At 42.1% G+C, this 26,242-nt stretch overlaps 1 protein-coding gene across 3 annotated transcripts in view; it reads right to left on the bottom strand.

Moving 5' to 3' along the window:
- PDE7A (phosphodiesterase 7A) overlaps positions 1-24,357 on the bottom strand; it is a 72,358-nt gene extending 48,001 nt beyond the window's left edge. The window contains exon 1 of one of the 3 annotated variants that reach the window (XM_085221190.1): positions 23,735-24,357. In XM_085221190.1, coding sequence (XP_085077316.1) covers positions 23,735-23,872 — 138 coding nt within the window. In that variant the 5' untranslated portion in view covers positions 23,873-24,357. The remainder of the gene's footprint in view (positions 1-23,734) is intronic. The other 2 variants (XM_085221188.1, XM_085221189.1) reach the window with 2 other exon arrangements.
- Positions 24,358-26,242: the final 1,885 nt, after the last annotated feature.

The raw sequence follows: 26,242 nt of genomic DNA on the forward strand, positions 1-26,242 counted from the left end.
CTAAAATAATATTCTGTTAGTATGAGGGTGACAACAACACACGTATCCAAAGATTTTCCATCAAAACTCTACTCTGCTTATTTCAGCATCTCACTCACTACAGAGGAACATTAACAGAGAGCTACTCACCAGTGCCTTGCCTTAGCTCTGCCAGTCTTAGACTGCGCTGGAGACACTGAAAAGTTTCAGCCTTTTCTTACAGAGAGGTCAGCATAAAATGCTCTCTCTTGGATATGGAGAATTTTTTGTTTGTTTGTTTTAAAAACATCATTAAAGAAAGAGCTGACAAAGTAACTGCAGAATTACAAGCCCAAAGAAGCCACATGAATGCAATCCCAGATTAACTTAAAGGAGGTATGGAAACAGACATGCAAAGAAAAGTGCTCTATAAATATACTAACGAAATTTTGATGCACTTCACAGCTGGTACATTGACAGGAAAAAGGTGAAAAGCTTGGATAAAGGTTGGCAGACTTCAGCTAATATGTGTACAGCCTTCTCTAAAATATGATATACTTGTACAGAATTCTTATTCTACCTGGATGTACATTTTATCATATTTATAAGATTCCAAGATCTCTCACTATTAAAAAATAGCAAAGATTAAATAATCTTTTTCCTGGGATTTCAATTCTGATTTTAGTACTCCATTTTTGAAGGTAAAAAGATATGTTCATTGTCAGGCATTGATATGAAATGGAAATTGAATTCAAGAATCAGGTATATAAAATATCAGCAAGTAGGTTTTAAAAGAGTAACATTCCAAAAATTCAGTTCCAGTTACGAAGCCTGTTCCAAAAGTAATGCCTCCTACTTCATTGTGTTGGCCCACAATGTCAGAAGCAGATGTTGGTGGTACGGCAGTAGAGGTTGAACCTTCCCACCAATACTCTGCTCCATTTTGTTGCTGTGTGACAGATGGCAGCAGAGAGCAGTGTGACAAAATGGCAACTGACATGGAAGTGCGTATGAAGCAAAGGTGTGGAACTGAATTCCTCCATGCAGAAAAAATGGCACCCACTGACATATATCAACTCTTGCTCACCGCTCATGGAAACAAAACAGTGGATGTGAGCACAGCGTGGCAGTGGGTGGTGCGTTTTAGCAGTGGCAACAGTAGGTCACCTCTGCTGATACAGATTTCTAAAAGTGCAGTATACAGGCTCTTGTTCATCACTGGTGAAAATGCATAGCTGATGGTGGTGACTACATGACTACACTGAAAAAAAAAAAAATATTTTGTAGCTGAGAATTTGTTGTATCAAACAGCGTTATTATGATTTTTATATCTGTTGTAGTTTCCATGGAAATAAATAGGAGGCATTACTTTCGGCACAACCTAGGTAGTTAATCCTGCAAGAATAGTGGAGTGGAAGGAAATAAAAGCAGTACAATTCTGACATTGTTTTCTAAAGAAACAAGAATTGTAGCAGCACTAACAAGAATATTTATCTGTGAAGCTCCTTGCCACCCACTGGACACCTGTCAGTCTTGGCAGCGGCCTTTATGTGCCCATGTAAAGAAGATTTTTGCATGGCATAGCCCTCTCTTGACCAAATTAGGTTAACCTCATCTGCATTGACATCAGTGCCTATAATTTTGGAATCTCATCGACAGAAATAGCTTATCACAGGGCCCAGCATACAAATTAAGCATCTGTACAGGGCACGCTGAACTTGTGCAAGTGCTGAAAAGCTGTAGTGGAAAATCTTAGCATAGGCTTTGAAGTGACACCTAATTACGGCAACGGTTAGGTACTTCCCTATTTAACATCTTGGGTTTAGTTCACTCGCAGCATTCTTTGTTTGCGCAGAAATTAGTGTTAAAATCTGTCATTTTAACCAAGAACTCTGGGCAACAATTAATTAATTCAGCACATTTGAAAGCTCCTAAGATTTCTGGTGTATAGAAATCACTTGTAAGTTTATTGCCAGATCCCAGCTTTGGTCTTCAGATTCAGTTTCATTAGTCAACCCCATTTTTGGTGAGAAGCCATCTCATTTTGCCATGGGATTATCTCCAGTATTAAGCCTGTGCTGCGTGTCACAAACTAAGACGCAATTAATTTTATAAATATTACATGACTTAAGCAGTAAGAGGAAAATGTAGTATATAGGATCACCATGATTTCCTTATGAATGTATTGTTCTATTACTATAGAAGGACTAAGGAAAGAAGCAAAAATGCCAAGACAAATAAGCTACATTAAGCAAAGCATTTGGAAAATGAGGGAAAAGGAGAGGAGTAACTTGCATGACTGCTGCCTAACTGCAAGCTCAGAGAGAAGCATCAGCTCAGCACTGTCAGAGCTGGGAGATGCTCATCAAAAGGCATACAGAAGTGTTTGCACTGTTCTCCCAGAGAAAGGAGGATCTGCTGTCAGTTACTGCTCCGCAGATGATGGAAGACAGGCTTTAATTATACCGAGAGTCACGTCTTTCTCACCTCCTGAGGAAGTTTTAAGGCTTATGGAAATATAGATGAGCACATAGAATTAAGTATCAGAAGAAGAGAACAATAGGAAACACTAAAGCCATTCTTTCGTTTAAAATAGTTCCTGAGTAGGTATGTCACTGCTCCTGAAGAGAACAGGACGAGGAGCTCTGAGCTTACCCATAAAGGCTTACCTACAAAAAACAGAAAAACCCAGTCCCTAGCTGAAGACCCTGGAGTGGTCCTTTCACACTTTTTTGGCTTTTTTTATTATTGTTAAGGAAGAAACCGATCTGTCAGATATGCAGAGCCTTGTTTCTCATGCTGTAAATCAGTATACCACCATCACAATTACCCCCAGCATCTTCCTTCCTATTTCCTAAACAAAGCTGCAAGTTTTTCCTCATGCCTCTAACAAACATTTTAAATGCGCAATCAAGTGACTCACTCTCATCCTACTGACCCCTTTTTTGCATCATATCCCATCAAATAACACTGTAGGAGAACAAGAAAGTAAAGGTACTGTGCACATACTATGGCTGACTCACCAGCCTGGTTCAAATCCTGCTGCACCCCATGCCAGAGAACTTCTGGAAAGCCCCAGTGAAAAGCCCAGTTCCTGGCCCTTCATTCACTTGCCAAATCATGAATTGCAAAAAAAAAAAATTTCCAAATCCTGAAAACTACAAATCAATTATTTTTCAACACTGAATTTTTAGTCTACTTTGAGAGAAATTAGTATTTCTAGCAAATCATTTCTATTCTTCAAGAAAATGTCAGACATGAACATTTTGACATGATCTTCCAGACAAACGAAACGTATTTTGGAAAATATCCCACGCTGAAAAGTTTTCATAGCAATAAATTATTAGCCAACACAGTCAACTGTTTATAACCCATAGTTACGATGTTAATTTTATGTCCCCTCCCCCCAAAAAGAGGACATTGATGTAGCTTAACTCTTACAACATACACTTTTTTTTTTTTTAAATAGACCAAGAGTAAAATTACATGCTGCTTTTCCCAGAGCTCTCAAGTCAATATAAGCACATAGGTTAGTGCTCCCATAATTAAGTCATAATTATTTATTTAAAAAGAAAAGTGAAAGGTCTGAAACGGCAACAGGCCTCACATATTGCCAAGTGCTCAAACTGTGAAGGCAGAACTATAATTTTTTCACTGGCATCTCTAGAGTACTCATCAAAATTATCAGAGTATTTCACAAGTATTCATTTCAAAACCCCATCCCAACACAAAGGTCACAGTCCAGACCTCAATCCTTCTGGGCACCCTATTTAAGATTGTTAAGATTGTATTCTTCCAGTTCATAAATCATTACATCCCTGCTAGAAGCACAATTCCTCCTATAAGCTAATCCTGTTAAAATTTAAACTCCTCGATGCATCAATGTAAGGATGTTAATACAGACCGCAAAAATAACCCAAATGCATATTTCCTAAAGTGTAGCGCTTCTTTTCAAGATTACATCAATAAGGGAAGTAAAACATTCAATCATAGGGTGTTTTTTGGTTTTTAGAAAAAAGTACTATGGAAATTTCATTAGGTCAGAATATCCTTTACCCACATGATCCACCAAAGTTGCAAACTAGATTCATCTTAAAGGCCATGTCAGCTGCTCTAAAATACAGAATCACAGAATCGTAGGGGTTGGAAGGGACCTCCAGAGATCATTGAGTCCAACCCCTCTGCCAAAGCAGGTTCCCTACACCAAGTTGCACAAGTAGGTGTCCAGGTGGGTCTTGAATATCTCCAGAGAAGGAGACTCCACAACCTCCCTGGGCAGCCTGTTTCAGTCACCCTCACCGTAAACAAGTTCTTTTTTCTTCTGCACATTTGTGCAGAACTTCCTATGCTGCAGTTTCTGTCCGTTTCCCCTCATCCTATCTCCACACACTGCAGAAAAGAGTCTGGCCTCGCCACTCTGCCCCCCACACCTTAGATATTTATAGACCTGGATCAGGTCCCCTCTCAGTCGTCTTTTCTCAAGGCTAAACAGACCCAGTTCACTTAGCCTTTCTTCACAGGGGAGATGCTCCAGGCCCTTCACCATCTTTGTGGCCCTCCGCTGGACTCTTTCCAAGAGATCCCTGTCTTTTTTGTACTGGGGAGCCCAGAACTGGACACAGTACTCCAGATGAGGCCTTACCAGGGCAGAGTAGAGGGGGAGGATCACCTCCCTCGACCTGCTGGACACGCTCTTCTTAATGCACCCCAGAATGCCATTGGCCTTTTTGGCCACGAGGGCACACTGCTGGCTCATGGCCAACCTGTCGTCCACCAGGACGCCCAGGTCCCTCTCTGCAGAGCTCCTCTCCAGCAGCTCATCCTCCAGCCTGTATTGGTGCATGCAATTATTCCTTCCTAGATGCAAGACTCTACACTTGCTTGTGTTAAACCTCATCTGGTTTCTTACTGCCCAGCTCCCAGGTCTCACTGAATGGCAGCACAGTCTTCAGGCATGTCAGCCAATCCTCCCAACTTTGTATCATCAGCAAACTTGCTAAGGTTGGGCGCTACCCCTTCATCAAGGTCATTGATGAAGATGTTGAACAAGACCGGACCCAGCACTGACCCCTGAGGAACACCGCTAGTTACGGGTCTCCAACCAGACTCGGCACCACCAACGATGACCCTCTGTGCTCTGCCAGTCAGCCACTGTCCACTCATCTATCCCACACTTCCTCAATGAACTGAATGCATCAATCATCACATTCTGTATAACATAAAACCCAAAATCCAAAATCCGTTCTCAAAATTAACAATTCAAAAATGTTTCATGAGCAATAAATGTTTAGAGATAGATAGACTCTGCATTAACTGTATTTGGAAGCAGATTCACAAATGCAAAGCAACCATGCTTAAACCAGTGAGTACCAGCTGCTTACAGAAAGCACTATCACGCAAACAAAATTAGTTATGTACACTAATTTGTTCTTATCCCCCTGGTCCTGAGCTACTTATACTTTTCCCTGAACGACTGAACTTTCATCAGTGGATTTTCTGCTTCTACTATCTATAAACCCAAAAGATAAACAAAAGTTTTTAAAATTTTGAGGCTCAGAAATTGTCCAAAGTTGCTTCCTCAAGGCAGGCCAGTTCAACATCCAACGCCTCCTAAGTCCCAGACATACAGTAAGAGGGCGTGGACAGGGAGTTAACTGTAAAGCAATCTGCCCTTAGTGATGAGAATGAGTTTTCAAGTGCACGGTTCGGTCTGAAATGCCTTTGACCCTGAAAAAGGTAACATGGAGCAAAGCTTTGAACAGGTTAGCTACAAAAGCAGAGCACAGCACTTGAGATCCTTCTAAGAACCTTTGCAATTATTACAATGAGACTAAACATCACTGTAATTAAGTTTCCTTGTTTAATAAAAATAATTGTTTGGTTTAAAATCCACAGCTATAGAGCAGTTTATTTCACAAACTCAAATCATCAGGTTATGGCCTGTGTCACTGGTAGAGGAGTACTATCCTAAGTATTTCGGAATACCTTAACTGAGACTGCTGTGCCATCTGATATGGTACGTGCACATTGGGTACCGCACACAGGGCTGGAGTGCACCCAAATACATCCACATTATTACATCTCCCTTTTACTCCCAGCTTTTGCAAAACAGGGTTCAGTATAACACAAACCTTGGAGAAAAAGGAAAAAATGCTACAAAAAAGCTCAACTCTTGTGGTTCCAGCCACCCCCGCCGCAAGCTGTCCCCTCACCTCCATCCACCTGCAAAACCCCTCAGCCTTCCATCACTCTTCTCCCCTACCTACATACTTATTTTACTTATTTTTTTCCCTGGACATTTTATTACATTTTTATAAAACATACTGACAAATTTACCTGATGGGCTTCTTACGTTTTTCTCCATCTAATGTCTATAATTTGTTCTTCTGCAACACTGAAATTCTTTAGAATCAGAAGAGTAGTGATTTGTAAAGCTGAGAACATTTAAAGTAAAAGGAAGGAATGTAAGGAACCCAGTGGACAGCTGGACTGAAACCACCTCCACTGCACTTCAAATTACACTAAAAATGACTTGGAGCCAAGAGTGGGTCCCTTCTAACTCAGGATACTCTGCTATTACACAAATATCAGAACTACTTTTACTTGTTCTTAATTTAGATAGGAAGACTTAGGGGGTTCAGTGAACAAATTGAGACACTTCTCAAGGAACTGTACCTTTTTTCCTCCACTTGCTAAGTTTGCTCAGGTTCACCTTTCACAAGTTTCACTGCCTGTTTTTTTCTTGCACTAGAAGATGTACAACCAACCTATAAATTTCTGAAAAATATACACAAGCATTGCTGAAGCACCACAAAGATCCATTCAGCAGCACTGCTCAGCTTCTCTCCTCTTTTAGCTTTCATGCTGTGGAGAAACCTTTTTTCCTTTTTTTAATCAAGGTCTCTAAACTGCCCAGAAAATCTGACAGTAAGATAGTTTATTACCCAAGCACGTGAAAAAGGGAGGCTGGGGAAACCCACCTCAGGCTTGAAGCAAGACATAAGAGCTTCTCCTGAAATGAAATGAGCAAGCTTCCTCAATCAGAAAAGTAAATTATTTGCAGGATCTGAAAGCAAAGGAGTGAATCCACAAATCTGTAAGTTTATACAGCCCATGAACTCTAACAGCAGACAACATTGACTGGCTTTTTCTAATCGCCAGCCACCACAATTAGCTAACTGCAGAGAGGAGCTAAGCCCCCGACACTCATCACCACACCAGATTAATTCAGAAGAGACCCAGGCTCCACAGCTCACATGAACAGGGAACCAGGAGAAAGCAGGCATGTTCTTGCTTCCCTCAACAAGCAGCAAGCATACTATTTTTCCCCATCCTGTTTCCATTTTGGCATGGATATGCAATAGCACATCTGCTAACTTCGCCAGTTTGGACAAAGTTCTTAAAATTAACCTATCCAATTTCCATACATTCATCAATCTGGGCTGCCAGAGATCTGGAAATCCTTCAGAGAGCAACTTGGTATCATGTACAGAAAATCAGCACGTTCTGGGCACTGAGCTCATTTTCTATGATAAAGTCTGTTACAAACTCATGGAGCTTATGAATATGGGAACAGCCTACACACATGCACTAAATCTGTGCGTGTCAAAGCCTGCTACACACGTGCAGAAGGCTCCTCAAGATTCCTATCCACTTTCCCCAGTGAAAACCAAGGAAAATATATACTAGGTGACTCATTTCCTCACTGTGTACATGCATCATCAGTAGGTAAGACTTCTTTTTTTAAACTGCAGGTGTTGTCAAATCCCATCAGATCAAATCAACATCATACCAACAGTATCATTTGAAATAAAAGCAGTCCTACTAATAATTCCTTACCATCTCTGATCTTGATGCACTCTCCTGAAAAAACTGGCATAGAGGAGGGTTGGAATCTGGCCTTCTAGTAAGAAAAACAAGCTTGTTGTGCCTATGGTCAAGATTGACAGGCGAGCTATCAAGAAGGATCCAGCACTAAATCATCATCAGATCAGGAGCGAAAAGAAGTGATTAACTAGAAACACTGTATGATGTCAAACAATACACAGACTCATACCTCAAACTTCCCAAACAGCCAAGAACTTTAATACATCTAAATGGCATATAGATTCTATAGAATTGATATCTCCAAAATATCAACACCCTGCAACTTAATTTGTACACCATAACAAAGGTCTCTGTAAGGTATCAGAACACCAGAGAGTGGATTTGTGTGATGACTGTGGGCCAAGGCTACACACTGGGCTCTGTACTGTGCTGGCAAAAGATGGCAGAGACTGTGATGGCAGTCGATGGAGCCACAAACATTAATCCACACAATAAGTTTATTGTAGAAGAAATGCAATCCTGTACAGCAGATATATAACCAGACTAAGACATTAACAGCAAAGACCTTCCCTTCCCCTGCTGTCGCTGAAAAAGCAGATACTTAAAGACTCTTAGAAAGCTCTATCAAGGGATTGCTTTCAGGAACAGAAGTAACCCATGCCAAAATGCTACGACTTAATGGTAAGGTAAAAACTTACTTTGTAAAGCATATAGAAGTTGAACATCTAATACTCACCCTCCATTTAATGACATTTTAAAGACCTAAAAGTTTCACTTCCCTTTTTCCCATCAACAGGGGAACATCAGACAAAGTTAATTGTTACGGAGATACTAAGAACTTGGCCTTGAGCCTTAAGAATTACTGAAAACATGTACTCTTTAAATGAAAGCTGAAAACAGAGGAGCTTAATAAAAATAATGAGAAAGCATTTGTCTTAACTTTAATGCCCTCTACTAATACGAATAAAAACCAGGGAACAAAAAAGCACATGAATTCCAGGAGCTGTAACTGCGATGCTTCACCTACTGTACTTGAACAAAAGCAAGAGGATACAAAAATAATTTTTATATGCAGTGACGCACAAAATGTTTTTAATCAAATTACCTAAATCAATACTATCAGCAAAATTATAATAAATTCAGCATACTTATATAACAATTGACTTTTAAGGAAAGAACTTAATCAGCTCAAGTGAACTTAACAACTAACAAAAAATATATTCAGGTTGCAAGCGGAGTTGGTTACATTTGTCAGTACAGATAAAACTTCTGGAACACTGCTCTCTAAGCTTTCAATGCACAGCCCTGGCAATATCCTAGGCAACACTGAAGCAGTTATTGTTACCCATCTCACCATTTACTTGCAGAAAGAAAAAAAAAAAAAAGCCTTGAAGTTCAGACAAGAACAGCATTGTATTAATCTTCATTAAACCAGTTAGCAGTAAGAGCCACAATGCTGACGACATTCTGTAGGTTCCATCTTCCAAAAGGGAACCTCAGCACCAACCTCCTCCACTCTTCCTTCTCAGCTTCTTACAACGGCCATTTCCCTGCCAGTATGTGAGGTACCACACATTCTTTACTAACTGACATCATTTCCAGAGACAAATCACCTTGATGGCTGGACAAAGCTGATTAAGAAGATAGAACAGCTGTACCAGTTTTATCTGAATGTGTAGGAAGAATTGGCATTGTTGCCAGCACGTTTATGTAATGTGGTTCCTGCAGATGTTCTAACACTTTCAGTTGTCAGCTGGCTTTGGAGATACACATCACGAAGCCAAAGCAATTTAAAGTAGAACCCTCCAGGTGGTGTCATGTGGATTTCAACATGGTAAGACATCTTGAGAAACATGCTGGGATACCTACCTTATAGAATAGTAAGTTTTAAAAACCTCAATGACACATTCCGCCATAGGCTAATTAGAACTAATTTGCACCCCCATGGCCTCAAGAGTGGCTCTTAGCACACTTAAAACTTCTTCATCATCTTCAGGAAGGCATAGTTCTGCTATAATTTGATTTGTGATGATTGCAAGACAATTTGAAATAGCCAACTAAAAAACCTCAGAATTCTGAGCCTTGTTCATCCACCCATCATATATTTTTTTTTAAAGCATGCATGCTCATGCTTAAACAAGAAATGCATGTGAAAGAGAGAAAGAATGAACTAGTTTGGCATCAAAAAGCAGCAGGAGTTTCCACTTGGGGCACCCTTTGTACCCTCACAAATAGTCAAGGCACAAGACTACAGCATGCAAGCCTTTGAAGACCTCTACACAGGAGCTCCTACCTTAAATATATGGAAAAGATACACACAATCAAATCCCACATGCACATACTATTTGTTTTGTGTTCTTTTTGTTTTGTTTGTTTTTTGTTTGTTACAGGCACTGCTATCCATTTTAACTGTATTTCCTATTTGTTCTAGAAACTCAAGAAGTTCAACCTATTGTAGGATTTTGCACACATATTTAACATCAAAAAGCACAGCTCATGCTTCCAAACAATTCATAGTTGCTTAATAGGAGAAAATTAACTCAAGTTATTAAACTTGTGAGGGGGAGGGGAAAAAAGCACTTCTTAAATAAGACAGTAGGAGATGCAAACTTATCAATTCCATTTTGTAAGCCAATTATTGGGTTTTGCACTCTGGAATGACCTACAAACCACAGTCCCTACAGCTTTGTTCACTAGCTAGCTTCATTTAAACACTGCTTGTGAAATTTAAAAGCAAGTAGGCTTGGCAGTTCCAAAGTCTCCTCTTAGCTGAAAACCTATCAAAAGCAGTCAAACTGAATCACCCAATACTTAAAACATATTAATGAAGGTGAATATTCAGGAACAATAAATGCAATTCATTTAGCAGGTCAACATTTTCATGTCCATGGAATACTAAGAAAGCTTTTTATTTAAAAGTCTGCCAACCACAGATTCTTTTTCCAGTATAAAGAGATGGATGTCATCATGTTGCTTTCTGCCATAAAAAACATGCCTAGTAAACAAAATATTCCATGACTACTCTTGGAGTCTTAACTAGGTGTTGGAGAAATAAGAGTACTGTATGAAAGAAGTCTTTATCTCACAGCACAAGTTCTCACATATAAATACATTAATTGAGTTTAGTTAAAATACATATACTAGTACAGCAGTACTCAATGAGAAGTGGAAGCAACACCAAAAATTCTGAGCACTAATGCAGCACCCGCTGCATTATCTGCACCAGTAAATTTGTATTTTTGGCCCTGGGCCTCAGCATGTGTCATCATACCCTATAAATATATATAAGTTTTTATTCTTATTCCTTTCATCTCATACAGCCCCAGCTCTGGAGAGCACCAGTACTCTACTTCAACTTTATTAGTTCAACTCTGACCATTACCTCTCTTCCTCAGTTACCAAGCAACTTAGCAGCCTTGATTAAAAAGATCCTTTTACTACCAGAGCACAAACTCTTTACATGTTGTAATGTAAAGAGAGCCCACCTCAAGTCAGCCTGCAATCAAGGGACAGGGCTTCTGTTGGTGATCATGTGCCCAGCCCACTTACACGCAGCCCCTATAGCCCTTGTTTGCATGCAAGCAGCACTCCTCTGGGATCTGCTGGAGCTGAGGCAAAGCAGCAGCATCTGAGCTCTAACTGGGAGCACCTAAAATACAGTGAGTGAGACAGCACTCCTGAGCAAATGGACATGAGGCAGTTCAAAGCCAAAGCAGAGGCCCCAAGAAAGGCCTAAAAATGGCACTGTCAGAACCTAAGAGCACTGCAATTGTAAGTAATACCTGCCTGACTGCCCTGCAGCACGGTAGGCCATTATACGGTTTTTATGAGGCAGCCAAGCAGGAGTCGTAATGCTAACCAGTGCCTTTTCTCCCACCTTCACTGGAAACCTCTTTGTATTGCATCCACACTGCCACACGCCCTGCAACACACTTTCCTGCAGAGAATCAGGCACAGCAAAAAGCACCTCCTCATAAGAAGCTCAGATGAAAGCATACACCACTGGGGGACACCATACACAAGTAGTACAGGTGTCCAGGGAAATCCTCTAAGTCCACAACTTCTTCCTCCTTTCCTTGAGGTGCTGCTTCCTCCTTTTTCCCTAAAGCAATGAAATCAGTAGAATTCAGAGAGCAGGGATCTGCTCAAAACTTTATTGCATATTAATGTCATAAACATTCCATATTTCTCCCATACATCCATTTTCTTTATTTACCGTAACTGCTTTCATTAGCACCTTGAGAGTAAAAGGAAATTGAGTCCTCACAAAAGGTCTGAGGGACTGTATCTGAGCCATCATCTGAGGGATATTACGAGAGCAAGGCCACAAAAGAGGCAGTGCACGTAGGAAATGCAACAGATGAAACAGATGGAGATCGATGTGTGCATTAAACAAAAATGTACTGCTTTCAAAACAATGTTATGTTCTGCCATCAAGCACTTCACATCAATTATTTTGCCATTGACAAACCCCAGAAAGGGCTGGTGGCACAAGTCTGGACACAGCACCTAGCTTTTCCTGGTCCTTTGATCTCACAGGTGTCAGAAAGGGAACCTCAGGGAAGACCCTTACACGGTATCCCCTGCAGCCAGCAACACTTCAAATGGATTCAATACATTGATTGCTGCAGCTCCTTTTCTTCTGTCATCTTCTATCACAATGCACAACTTATTTTCTGTGCATGGACAGTTCCCAAATTCCCCTGTACACCAACATTCCCCTAGTGCTGTGCATGGCAGGCCTGCACAGGGCATCTCCGAAGGCACTGTTCCTAGGGCAAGATGGGTTCCACAAAGGCCCCTAACAACCTACTCACAAATACCTCCATCGAACCGGATGGACTCACTGCAGGTTGGGATTTGAAATAATTCTGCCAATCAACATCATCAGCATGCTGAACACTCTACTAAATTGAGCAAAAACCAAAGGCTGAACAACTGTGCACACATGGAATGAGTCAATCCAAATTTGTTCGGCTTGACAACTCAGTAACACAGGGAATAGCTATTATGGTATGACTGCGCTTGGCCTGAGACACTCTTCATGGCAACCTCTGCAGACTCTAAAAGAGATATACAACAGCTACAAATACAGAAGGTGGGAAACAAAAAAGAACAAAGAGGATAAATGAAACAGTCACCTGACATCATCCTGAAGCACTAACTTAGAATGGCATAAAGCCAATTTGCCTTTATCTGTTTTTCATTCCAACCAAGTACTTCTAAAACCTCACTGTAAATGATAAAGACCAGCAATCTAGTAAGTATAAGCTTATTGTTCAGAAATACAAAGTAAAAGCAATGGATCTTCCAGAAATTGGTATTTTTACAATATAGTTTTGTCCTGTGACCTGTCAGATGCAAGATGGCAACTTAGCAAATGGCAGGCTGAGTGCTGCTTTCTATCCTTTCTGAATCTATGCAGCACCCATCATACCATCATCTACTTATCACATTTTTATGTACATATATTCAGCCAGACACTCACAAACCTTTTAAGTATTCTCAGCACTTCTCCAAAGACAAAAGAATGATTCTCCTGTTCTGACACATTTCATTTATAAGCTGTAACAACCACAGCCACTTTTCAGCGCAAGGTGCAGAAAGGAAAAGAAGCTTTCAGTTTCATGAGAAAATAACCCTTCATTTGTACATTTTTTCTAAATGCAGTGTTCATACATAAAAGAATCCCCTCCCTTTTTTTTTTTTTTCTTTCATTTTGCCAAGTCTATATCCAAATTGGGTATTTTACTGTTAAAAAGAAGAAAAAAATACACATTCTTTAGACTTACTGTAGTCTGTCAAGTATTTGTTCAAAGGTTAATGACAGTCTACCTCTTAAAACATTCTCATTACCAAGTCAAGTCTATCCAATACCCAAAAAGCACAGAAACATGGCCTCATCTAATAAAGACAAAATCACAGATGTGGAAGTTATGCAAATACTAATGTATAAGAGCCACAGGGTGCAGGATGCCTTTTCAAAAACACTAAACAGCACAACACAGTGCATTAGTTGATTTGGGTAACAATAGGGCGTTTATTCAACCCACTCCTTTGGGGAGAAACTGAAACAATCACGCAGTGTCAGCTGCTCTGGACATTCCTCCAGTGCTGTGCAGACAACTCGGGTCAGTGCTGCCTCTGACTGCAGTTTCCATTCCTTCCCTCACACCCTGCAGAAAGAGCAAAAGAAAAAAAAAAGGAAGGGTTTTTGCTGCTTTAGCTGTGTGAGCCACCACTCTGCAGGGTCAGAGGAGTGCAAGTGTCAGCACAAGAGAAGGAGTAAAAGGATATGCAGTTAGAAGCAATACTACAACCCATACTCCTTAAATTGACAACAAAAAGAGCCCTGAAGTTAACACTGAAGACATTAAATAAATCTATCTTCTGAAAATGAAGAAATTCTGTTTAAAGTAATACCAGCTAAAAAAAAAACATCCATGGCTCCTATCAACACTCATCACCAAACACTAAGCTCAGCACTGGAGAGCATCAAACAGCACAGACTTAAAGAAACTGCTTCCACAATGCATTAAATAATTACTATGCTCAGCTTCTAATATCGTATCCTAAGGAGCATCAGAAACAAAATTTTCTGTAACATTTTCATCATTTCATCAAAAAAAATGCACATAAGATGTATTCTTTAACTTCTCACCATCTCTCTTCTCCCCCACCCACTCAGACCCTCTGCCAGGTTCACAATAAGAGAAAAAATTGACCTCCTGTCTCCCAGATTGGTTTAAATAAAATGTTTTTTGTTGTTTCTTTCTTTAAAACATGGCCTCTTTCCTAGGCTGTTATTAATACAACAGTATCCAAGAGAAAGGAAAAGAAGTCTTAAACTTCATTAGTCATAACAGCCTTCCCTACTTATTCAACCAATCATGAATAATAACTTTTTGTCTAATTCTCTTGGATCATCCTTCCTGAAAAGCTCATGAAAATGGATTAGAATTGTAGTGCATGGATTATTTCACTTGAATTCTATTGTATCAAAAGGCAGTAGGTGAAGACTTCAACCAAGGGCCTCTTATTAAGACACACAACATTCCTTCACGCCTCAGCTTAAGCTGGAGGGCACTGGCAAAAAACAATGCCGGAATATTACAGGAACAAGAAAAACACCAAAGTAACCATAGCTTTAACCATTCAGCCCCCCTCAGGAGATGAAGCTTTTTTTCCTCTTTAAAAGAGCTCAAGATTGCTGAGTACAATTCCAACACATTCCCTGCAAGAAAAACATAAGGAATTTAGTACCTGCAATTTGCTACGTTTACTTTTGTCTTCTCTTATGGTAGGTTTGTTAAATTATCTCACTTTCTGTGGCAAGGATATAAATAGGATGACTATACTCAGGAGAATAACAAGACCCTTCTTGAAAGGGGGACAGTTTTTTGCAAGTATTTGAGATATGCAACTCTCAAGGGAAAAAGCTCAAGTTTACCTTTTCCTTTAATTCAGGCAATAGATAAAATTAGATCATTTCCTCTGACAGATTTGTAGGCTAAGTACTGTATGTTTTAACTGGCCTACTGCATCATCATTGCTTCAAATGACAACAAGCTGGTTAATTATTTGAAGTCCAGCGAAAAAATGTAGAAGTTCTTACCATGACCATACTGAAGAAAACAGCTCTGACTTCAAAACAAGAGAAATAAAAGAATCAAACCCCCATAAAACCATTCTACAGATCTTCATTATAAGCAAGAATGCTAAAGGAAACTCCCCACATGTGCTTCCATGACATTTTCTGTTTAGCAATTTCACACCATGTTTGCAGCTGCAAAAGAAACGATGGATGATTTTTTTCTCCCCCCAACACAAGGAAAAGCTCAGTTAATTCAGTTGCTTAAATCTACAGCCTAATAGTCTATAGGTAACAATAAAGGAAATGTGAGTACTCTAGATTTTTTGACAATTAGGTGCATGCTTTTATCACTCCAAAAGAGAAGCTAAGACAGGGCACTGCTAACAAGACTCCCTTCCCCTCCATATTTGAAAAGCACAAGAACTTAGCTACGCTGCTGAAAAGTCCTTGGGGTTGTGGGTTTTTTTGGTGTTGCTTTTTTTTTTTTTTTTTTTTTTAAACGGAAGTGCTAATTTATGAGTGACTAAACATGAGAGCTTCTCAGTGCACCTTCAACTGCGACATCAACGTATTAGCTACAAATAAAGCAGGAATGAATTCAGACCAGTGTCACTCCTGCCATGACAGACCCCGGGCCCTGAAGAGAAACTCTACTATTGGACCATATTACTAAAACACTACATTTTGTAAGTATGCTCTGTTACTCTGATCTAGATTTATGAGCATGTCTGTCAGGAAGTCACTTGCTCATCAGCACCCCAACACAATATCTCAGTTTCCAAAACAACTGAAGACAACCACATGCAAAGGAAACTGCATGCAACTATGTTTAAAACATCCCCACACCAAGGCTGATCCACCTACCCAAGGCCCAAGCCACCAGCCATCGTAATCTTTTTCCTCACAGCCTTGAAATAAGCTCCTGTATCTTCTCCTGTGTTTCTTCTACCCTTGGGATAGAACTGATGGGCAGCACGTTGTCTTTCACATGTAATAAATCCCCCATTTGACTAGTCATTAGCCTCCAGCTGTGCTTGCTATGGGAAGATGAGGGGGAAGAAGACAGACTGCTCCTAGAGGAAACAGCCGCTTTCTCTCTATGTATCTCATCTGGCAGCAAGGAGAAACAGTCAAGTCTTCTGCTGACACAGAGCTATTCTCATTATTCTCATTCCAGCACGCTCTTCTTGATGTTCAGGCAGGCCTACTGCAGATTTTGGCTACCTCACACTTCCAGTTAGAAGCAGAGAGAGGAATTTGCCCTCTACCTTGCGATGAAAAGCTGACTCTGGGAATCTGTTTAATTATAATTATTGCGGGAGTGCGGTTAGCAAGATAATAAATCAGATTGCTGGATCACAGGTGTACAAAGTGGGGGAAAGCAGGAAGAAAACAGAAGTTAGGCTGCTGCAACAGAAATAAAAAAATCTCAGTGTGGGTGGGAGGAGGGCAGGAGAGGTGAGATAACAGCCACAAAAGTTATTCTAGACCAGAAAGAAAACAAAACGTTTGGCTACAGATTTCTTACAGTACACCTAGGATATAAACATACAAATAAGCAATTCCCTAACTAGCTTTTAAATCCAAGTTTCTAGAACTGCATTTTTATAATAAAATACTTTGGCAGGCTGCCCCACTGGATTACACTGGCTGCTTATTCACACAGCAGTTACTTGTTAATGACATAATCAGAGCAAATCAAGGAAAACTTCACATCTAATGAAACCCAACCACTTCCAAGTTCCACTGAGGAATTTTGTGCATCATATTTAATAGGAATTAAAGAGGTCTAGGTTCAGCCTCAGGTTCCAGACACACACATGTAAGGCCCTACACGCATGTGTACACACACAAAGCATCTGTGCTTGCTCACACACAACAGTTTTTTCAGCAGTGGAAGCCATTAATACAGAATTGAATGTTTTATTTAGTTTTGAGTGCACACAAAAGACAATTCATGTTAAAAGCACTACTTAGCATGACTTTAAAAATTACCATTAAATTATATTTTTTTTTTACTGGGTCCATCTTGAATCCTGCATTTACAAGGAAAGGATAATCTAAGGAATAGAACAAATTACATTCCTTAAGTAATATCACAATATATATGAATTTATCTTGGACACCCACCTGTACAAATTCACACGCAGAAAGTATTAATCTGTGTTAACAAAGACTTGCACAGCAAATGAAAACTAAATGACTTCAGATTTTTTTTTCCAGAAATGTAGAACCAATCTGCATGCAAATTCAGTGAATTTTTAAGAAAGAAAATACAACACACCTAGTCGAGACAGAAGATGTTTCTTAAATGGGAGCCACAACCTCGTAGTACCTAGAAATAGTCATGAATCAGAGATCCTCCATGCTAGAAAGTGCACTTTCCAAGAGTACACTTGGAAACCTACAATTCAGCAGAAAACAAGCGGAAATTTGCAGAGCGATGAGCAAAACGCAAGAAAGCAATAAGCCAATGGTCATCAGCATGATGGGGTACTGCGCCAACAAAGCACATTCTTACTACCACTAGGGTTCCTTTCCACCCCCGCAGGCTTTGCAGACAGTAGATGAACTGAACAAACAAGGATTCCATCCCAGATGTCCCCAACATCATCTTCCACATGCCACAGCAGTTGTAGCACAACCAAAGCATCTGAAAATTGCATTATTATTTTTTTTAAGAGTTTTATTTTACCTCACCATTGAGCATATTAGCATGCTGAGTCAAAATTAATCCACGGTGGAACTTTTCTGCAGTAACCTGAAAGAGACTGACTTAGCAAACGCAGGTTTTTAAATGCTGTTGAAACAAACATCCCAAACAAAGCACTTTTAAGACCAACAACCCATATTTGCACTACATCGCTACCTCGTTAGCTTATAATTTAGTATATGAATAATCAAGGTAAAACAATTTTGCAAGGGTTTAGCTTTAAGTTTTCAAAAAATGAATTTTAACCGTAAGGGGCACGAGGCTGTAGTTTTTCTTTTCAAACCAGCTCCCTTTCAAAAACAGCATCAGAAAGTTGACACTGATACAATGCACAAAGTATACTTTGTATATATGTTACACAACCTAGACAAAGAAGTAACAAAGAATTGACTTGTGGCGATCCAAGACAAACCAATTAATGAGGATTTAAAACTATTACTCTGCTTAGATCTTCCATGGCAATTACGGGCTATGAAATAAGCTGCCATGACCTTTTGCAGAAAGAAAGTACCAAGGCTGCTTTACATTCCAATGTACGAAAAAATTAATTGGTCATAAAACTCAGAAAGCATTTTAAAAATGAACTGCCACATAAAATTACTTCTGTGCACAAAATCCCCAATCTGAACCTGTCCGTGCTGTGCAGAGCCAGAGTCAGTCTCTGCCTCTCATATGAATAGATGCAATCTCAGCAACCAGACACAATAAATACAAGATGAAGGGAATGGCAAGCATAGCAACAACACACAGAATTAATTCCAGAGGCTAGGAATCACATCATGAAAATTATTTCATTATTTTCACTCGTTAATTATTCATGCGGCAGAGATACGGGAAATGGTAGGGGAAAGCTAATAAAAGAGCAAGAGGCTGCGATGCACTGATGGGGAGGATTGGAACCAAATAAAAGAAAAGTTATGAAAAACAGAGAACGCGTGAAGAAAGGAGCTTGGGGTAAGTTCCACATTCAGTAGCAGGCCCAACAGAAGGCATTCCTTCTGTCTCTCCACTGCTCATTACTCCTGGTCTAGCACTGTGACATACTGCTTCCCCATTACTAACAGGCACGAAGGATCATTTGTGAAGCTACACCATGAATCAGCAAGGGCTGAAAAATAACCTGATCAAAAAAGAAGAAGTTGACACAACCAAGAGGAAAATGCAGAAACGAGCAGCTCCTAGGGAAAAATAGGTCACGTCAACACTTCTCAACGCAGAAAGGTGTGACCGTGGGATTGAAGACCAACCGATGCCTATGTCCAGACCGTAAAAACATACCTATGTTTTCTGATGCTATATGCAGCAGGAAACGTAGTTGGATCTTACACCTGGTGTGATGGACAAACATTAGCAATGTTAGCAAAAGCTGTCCAAAGCATTTGGTTGCTGCTGGGAAGCACATTTCTCAGAGGAAACTTGGACCTCTCACTGAAGAACCACCCAGGGCCAGGCACCTCCAGCTGCTCTTTCTGGCTTTCTTTCCAGCTGTGTCCTCTTTAAGTCAAACTTAGGATCCCACATGCATGACCTGCAGTCTATTGTTCAGATGCATGAAGCATGCAGAGACACAGAGCACGATGCTACACTGCTTAAATGCATGAAATGAAGATGCAATAATGAGCTAGGTTATTAGAGAGCAGACAGTAAGTTACTAACAACCTGGTGAACAACAATACCCAATACTTCAGGTAAAAGCTTAGTTTCTGAGATTCCATTGGAATCTTTTATTACTTGCCTCTTTCCCTCTTAATGGAATTTCATCCTTACATCTCTTTTGTTCCAACCCTTACGGGCAGAAAGACAAAAACTGGATCATTACTTTTATTCAGACTCCACCACCAGCCTCCACTGATGCGATTTTTGGAGGCACTGAAGCCAGCATGGAACCAGTAACACGGCAGAAGGATAAAAAGGAGGCAAGAATGACAGGCTAGGCCAAAGTTTTCTCTTACTCACTCATGACATGTTTCTGAGACTGCTTTTTATGCCATGCAAACATGTGCTGACCTCTCAATTCAAGTTTTTTTTGTTGGTTTGCTTTTTGTGTGCGTGTGGAGTGCAATGCTGGGCATGTCATCAAAAAGTGCTCACAGCTGTGTTTCTAAAGTGGTTTTCATTATAAACCCTCATTCATTAAAGAACAAAAATCAGACAAACATTTCACGCTAAATAAGCACTGCCACGGTTTTTAGCAACTTTTTAACTAATATTAATAACAGAAGTTAAAAATGACATGAGGCAAAAAATCCAAAATTACCTTCTGAAAGCTCACCTTTAATTTTAAAAACATCCTTTTGTAACAGTGGGAACAAACACCCCTGGGGCATGATCCAAGGTACTACTTAACATCCACCTGACCTTGCAGTGAACCCCAATTTAATCTCACCAGTGTGAAATACCTCATCATTTCAATAATCACCAATTCAGGTGCCCTTAAAACCAGCTTATGACACCAGCATTTAAAACTTTAAAAAAAAAAAAAAAGCTGCATAAAACCACACAGTAGCAGTTCTTCATTTGACTGGACTGGAACAGCAATTATCACAAATAACCTCCAGGTAATAGATGCCACTTGTACTCTTCTTTTCTCTAAGTTCAAGGTATTAATAATGAAAAGAGTAAAATGAAATAATTCATTCATAAAAGAAAACTGCAAAGTGAAATAAGTTTTTCTTTCTACATTTACTTGGGACAGAAACGGGTTTAAATTGCCACAAGGAAGATCTAAACTCAGTATTACGAAAGAACTCTTAAATGACAGAACAGTTAAGCACTGTTAACAACAGTTAAATTGTCTGGTAAGATTGCATAATTCCTATTATTTGAGGCTCTTATGGATATGGTTTCAAAAGCCTCATGGTACCATCCTTTTTCTTTAAATCAGTTGTGACAATCTTGACTAAGCCTATGGTATTCCTGGAGATGGCAGGTCACCACCCAGCCTTTCTGACCAGGCTGCCTGTTCCTTCGCTGAACTGAATCATGAACACCTGACAAGCATCAGAGATGGTATAAAGGAAGCAGTAAAAATATGTGCCCAATGTCAGGACTTTAACCTTCAGCAGTAATGAGTTATGTCAGCTCACCACATCTCATAAGACTCTATCTTAAAAAACATATTAGACAAACAGATTAGACAAACATCTACTAATAATACTCTAAGTACAATTCATCCTTCCTGGAGCTGACGAGAGTAGACCACAGCTCCTGAGGTCATCTGCAGCAGTGCTTTATCCACCCTGTAAAAAAAAAAAAAAAAAAGAACAACCCAACATGCACAGCCCTATTGGAACCCACTCAGTGAAACTTAAACAAAATATTAAATTGAACTTAAATTAAATGAGATAAATATTTGCAAGCTTCACATTGTCATGATTAAAATCTACACCTAACATAGTATGCTTTTGTCTTACCACTGTTTCCCATACGAATGCTTCCTCGTCAAAAAGCTAAGCCTATAAAGTCTTAAGCCTAAGCAATTTCACATTTTAAGGAAGAATTCACTTCTCAAGACCTTACTTTTTGACAAAAACCTAACAAATGCATATTAAAACATAAGATAGTGGTCTGGTTGCACACACTGGTTTTCTATGTAACCTACTGTAGGGAGCCTCCTCTAGCAGGAGAGTTAGACTAGATCATCACCAGAGGTCCTTTCCAACTCATACGATTCTATTTCTTAAGCATGCTAATACACAACATCAGTTGTACTCCTATTGCTCAAGTCTAGCCTAAACAGAAGAATGAAAGCAACAGACCAGATTCACACTTCTTGAAACAAAATGGAACCAAAATACCAGCAGTCTTCCAGGAGACTTGCAAGGTGAAGTTAAGTTCAGAAGTTACGCAGAACCATTAACCTTCTGGCCCATCATTTATGCCTGCCTACAATAATAGCAGGTTTGAGAGAGATTCATATTCTATTATCTGTAAACGAGTCCAAAGTGGGAGAAAAGGATAGTCCAAAGACCACAAAACAGTTGTCCTATAATCAGCCAGACAGTATTTGCAGAGAGTTCCTCCCTTAAATACCCTAGCTCCCTTTTAAGTATGCATTGACTTATTTATCTGACTTTCCCAAAGGAAATATTACTTGGTCAAGCATACATATGGTTTTCACTTTTTGACATGTTACACAACCACCCCTCCCTATAACTCACCCAAATATACCTGCAGCACATTGATCAAGAAGAAAGGAATATGTCAAGAAGCTCAAAAGATGGAAAAAAAAAAAAAAAAACCTAAATGCCTATCCCATTTAATTTGTTGGGCTCGCACATAATTGATCCCTCACATGCACTGAAGACTAAACAGAAAAGGAACAAATACAATGTGTCACTTTGACCACTTTGCCCATTCCTTCCTCCAGAAGACCATGAAGAGACCCTTCTCTCACTAGCACAGGACACGTGGTTGGTTAGATTGGACCTTCAGGAAGATTTGCACAGATAGGAAACTCACCACCATCAAATAAAACTCTGGTGAAGGAGTGCAAATGGAAAATATCCTAACCCAGTTGCCACGTGGAAAACTAATTTGTCATAAAAACAGTTTTCACCAGTTAAGTATTACACTCATACTTGGTGGAGGGATGGTCAACGGATGTTTGTCTTCATCTACTTACTAATAAGGTGTTACCATACATTCAAATTCCTAGTAATTAACATGGTATTTGTTCATTCTTCCTTCCCAAACACTCACACCCCTCATGCTAACACAAAGATCTTCACTTCTGCCCAAGGAGGAACAGCATCAAGCCCAACAGCTCTCCATGCTCTACATATGCATGTGCAGCACAGTAAGTCAGGAAAGAGGACAATACCTTAACAAAACACCAAAAAACGTGAAGAGAAAGAAATGACCGTTACAAGCATGAAGAGCAAAGACTGCATCTTCTGTAAGGACATCGTGCAGAGTCCCAGAAGAGACCTTTCAAGAAACCCTCAGGAGCCAAAAGCTGCCTTCCACTGACACACGCTTTCCTCCACAATTCTATACGTTCTCCAGAGGCATATACCAGAACGTAACCCTATTACCGTTTGCTGGGAGGCCACGGCCACACCAGCACACATTCCAAAAATTCAGGACAGTGCCCTCAAGGAAAACCTCCCTGTCGTCCCCACATGCACATTTCTGTAACGCTCCCATCACGATCGGATGAAACAAGATACCACGGAGTTCATCTTGCGACTGATGTAATGTGGGCAGGGAACAACGCCATGGCAATGCGAAGCCATGGAGCTTTGTCTCCTTCAAGACGGATTGCCAAGTCCTCATAGTTGGAGGGAGGCACAGCTCAGCATCCCAAACAGAACGCCGCAGTGCACGTTCGTTATTTCAATAAAGTCACTTCAGCTTTTGGCCGCACCATCGGAAACTCGGCCCGCCTTTGAAGGGCCCGAGCCGAACGCTAGGAAGCAGCCCCGGCTTAGGAGCCGAAGGCGAAGCAGATGACCGACCGCCGCCGGGGATAACCCCGGCAGGTCACCGCCCGCACCGCAGCCGACGCCGCGAGGCCGGCTCCGGCGGGCACACGCAAAATGTCGCATTCTCCGCCGGCGGGGCCGCGAGCAGCCCGGGCCCCGGGGGAGCCCATCCCGCCGGCAGCCTCCCGGCCCTCCGTCCCGGCACCCAGCGCCTACCTGCGAGAGCTGCCGGGGGTTGGGGCAGCCGAAGAGCGCGGAGCTGGAGCTGAAGCTGATGGCCCCTCGGCGGCTGAGGACGTGCTGCGGCACCGGCCTGTCGAGGGGCAGCACCGGCAGCTGGCAGCATACTTCCATTGAAGAGGTCTCGGGACGCCGACCCGCCGCAGGGCAGCGGCCTCGCCCGCCGCCGCACCTGCCCGCGCGGGGCTCGCCGCAGCGGGGCGGCGGGAGGGAGAGCGCCCGCGGGGGCCCGGCGCCTCCTCACCGCCCGCGCACCCCCCGGGGGGCCGGGCCGGGCCGCGCCGGGCCCCGCGCCTTTGTCCGCCGCCGCCAAAGCCCGGCAGGAGCCGCCGCCGGCAGCGAGGGGAGGGGAGGGCAAGGGGGGGCGGAAGAGCGGGACGGCGCTGCGGCGCCCGAGGCGGCGAGTCCCGGCCCGGGGCCGGCGGCCGCTCCTTCGGCCTCGGCGGGAACCGCTGTCAGCCCCGGCGCCCGGCGCCGCGCATGGAACCGAGGCCGGGGGAGACGGGCGCCGCGCTCGCCCCTATTGTCCGGCGCGGCCGGCAGCGGGAGGAGGCGCCGCCGCACGGCCCCGCTCCGCGGAGGGAAGGGGCCGGGCCCTCGGCGAGGGGACCCGAGGAGGAGGAGAGGGAGAGGGAGGAGGAGAAGGAGGGAGGAGGACTGAGCCTTCGCCCCGCCCGCCCCCGCCCGGAGCAGCCCCGAACGCGCTGGCCCGGGAGGAGGCACGCGCCCGGCGGACGCTGCGTGGGTCGCACGGCTGGCGACACGCAGCGCGTCATCACGTCCCTCCCCGCGCGCCCCGCTCCCGCCCGCCCGTGCGCGGCAGCAGCAGCAGCAGCAGCGGCACAGGATGGCTCGGCGCCGCCAGCGGGCCCCGCGCGCCGCGCCTCGGCGCATGCGCACCCCATTTCGCGCCTTCGGCGGACGGGGCCGGCGGCGATGCCGAGGCGGGCGCGATGGGACCGTGTCGCTTTGCCTCGCCCCGCCTCGCGGCGCTCCCCGCGTACCGGCGGCAGAAGGAGGCGGGCCCGCGCTCCTCGAGCACGTGCCGGGCCGTGCTCCGTTGAGTGAGGCGTGAGGAGCCGGGCCCGGAGAACGGCGGGACGAGGAGTGGCGGGGGCGGCGCTGAGGGGCGGCTGTTAGCTTTGGGCTGGGCACCTCGAAATGGAGCGGGGGAGGCAGCTCCGTTTGAAATCAATTCCCTATAAAAAGCAGTTGACGGAGGAGTTTGTATCTGCGTCTGAACGCTTGCATGCAGCTTCTAGGCGTAAAGGTGAGGGGTGGGGTGACATAATTTGTGAGATAAAAAATAGGTTATTGGCAAATCACGTCAGCCCAGGACATGGAGATGGAATAACGCAAGAGGTCATATAGACCACAGCGATGTGCATCACACTCAGTGGGACAGAACTATTTTGTTCCATTTTTAGGAATAATTCTCCCTTTGTTTCTCTCCGTGATTGCTTCTTTTCATCCTTTCATCTATTTCTCTGTCATAAAAAAAAAAAATAATCCTGTATATAGTGTGATAGGTAAGGGAGCGCTTCTGTGCTTTGAAGCGCCTGTACCCACTTAAAAATCAAATTTTGTGAAATGATTCATATGACTTCATTTTGCATAACACATTGTTCTCCCGAGCGCTCGCTTACTGGCAGAAAGGTTCAGATTTCACACGATAACAGTTATTTATAGGCAGTGACATGGCTTCGGAGGAGCCCATTTAGAAAGAATGCCTGGTTTGTTGGGGGGATTTTTGTCTGTTTGAACTGGTTGTAAGAACAAAAAGTTTCATAGGTATGGGCTGATGGCTATTTTTCTCCAAGCTACAAATTTAACAAATGCACCTCGATCTTTTGCAGAACTACAATTCAGTGTTGTGTCACGGATAGCAACAAGGACATGGACACCAGAGACGACAGTGCATCAGCTACCTCAGTTTAGAAGCTTTTTTTCAGCTGTTTTCATCCTCTTTCTTCAAATAAAGGTGTAACAACTGTAACTGTTTGATATTATAATGTATGCAATCGTTCACAATTTATAATAAGCATACAATTTGCAGTAAAATATGTGCTTGGCTTTCTTAATTGAATTAAGGTACAGCAGGTTTTCCTCTGCATTCTTTGATTTTTTTTGTTATGTTTGCTTAGCTTGCATTAAATCATGGTTGCATTTGAAGTGATGGCAGAACTTAATTTTCACCCAAGTCAGTACTGCCCATCTCCATTCATTTTTCAGAATTACTTCTGGTTCTCTCCTACTAATAACAAATCTGTACTCAGGTAAGTTGGATTTTTACTCCAGCCCATCTAAAATTCATTTATCAGCAGTATGTTTTGCAGAAAAATGAAAGCACACTTTTACTGAACATACAGAGTAGGTTTCAATCAAGGTCAAGCTGTAATTGATAATGTGTTTTTATGGTTCCTAACAGTGGTGTGTTCTTTCCATCAGACAAGTTGAAACTCGTTCTTTAAGGTCATACACCTG

The sequence above is a fragment of the Meleagris gallopavo genome, chromosome 3 (genome assembly GCF_905368555.1).
Source record: "Meleagris gallopavo chromosome 3, MGAL_WU_HG_1.1, whole genome shotgun sequence".
In the NCBI taxonomy this organism is placed as follows: domain Eukaryota; kingdom Metazoa; phylum Chordata; class Aves; order Galliformes; family Phasianidae; genus Meleagris; species Meleagris gallopavo.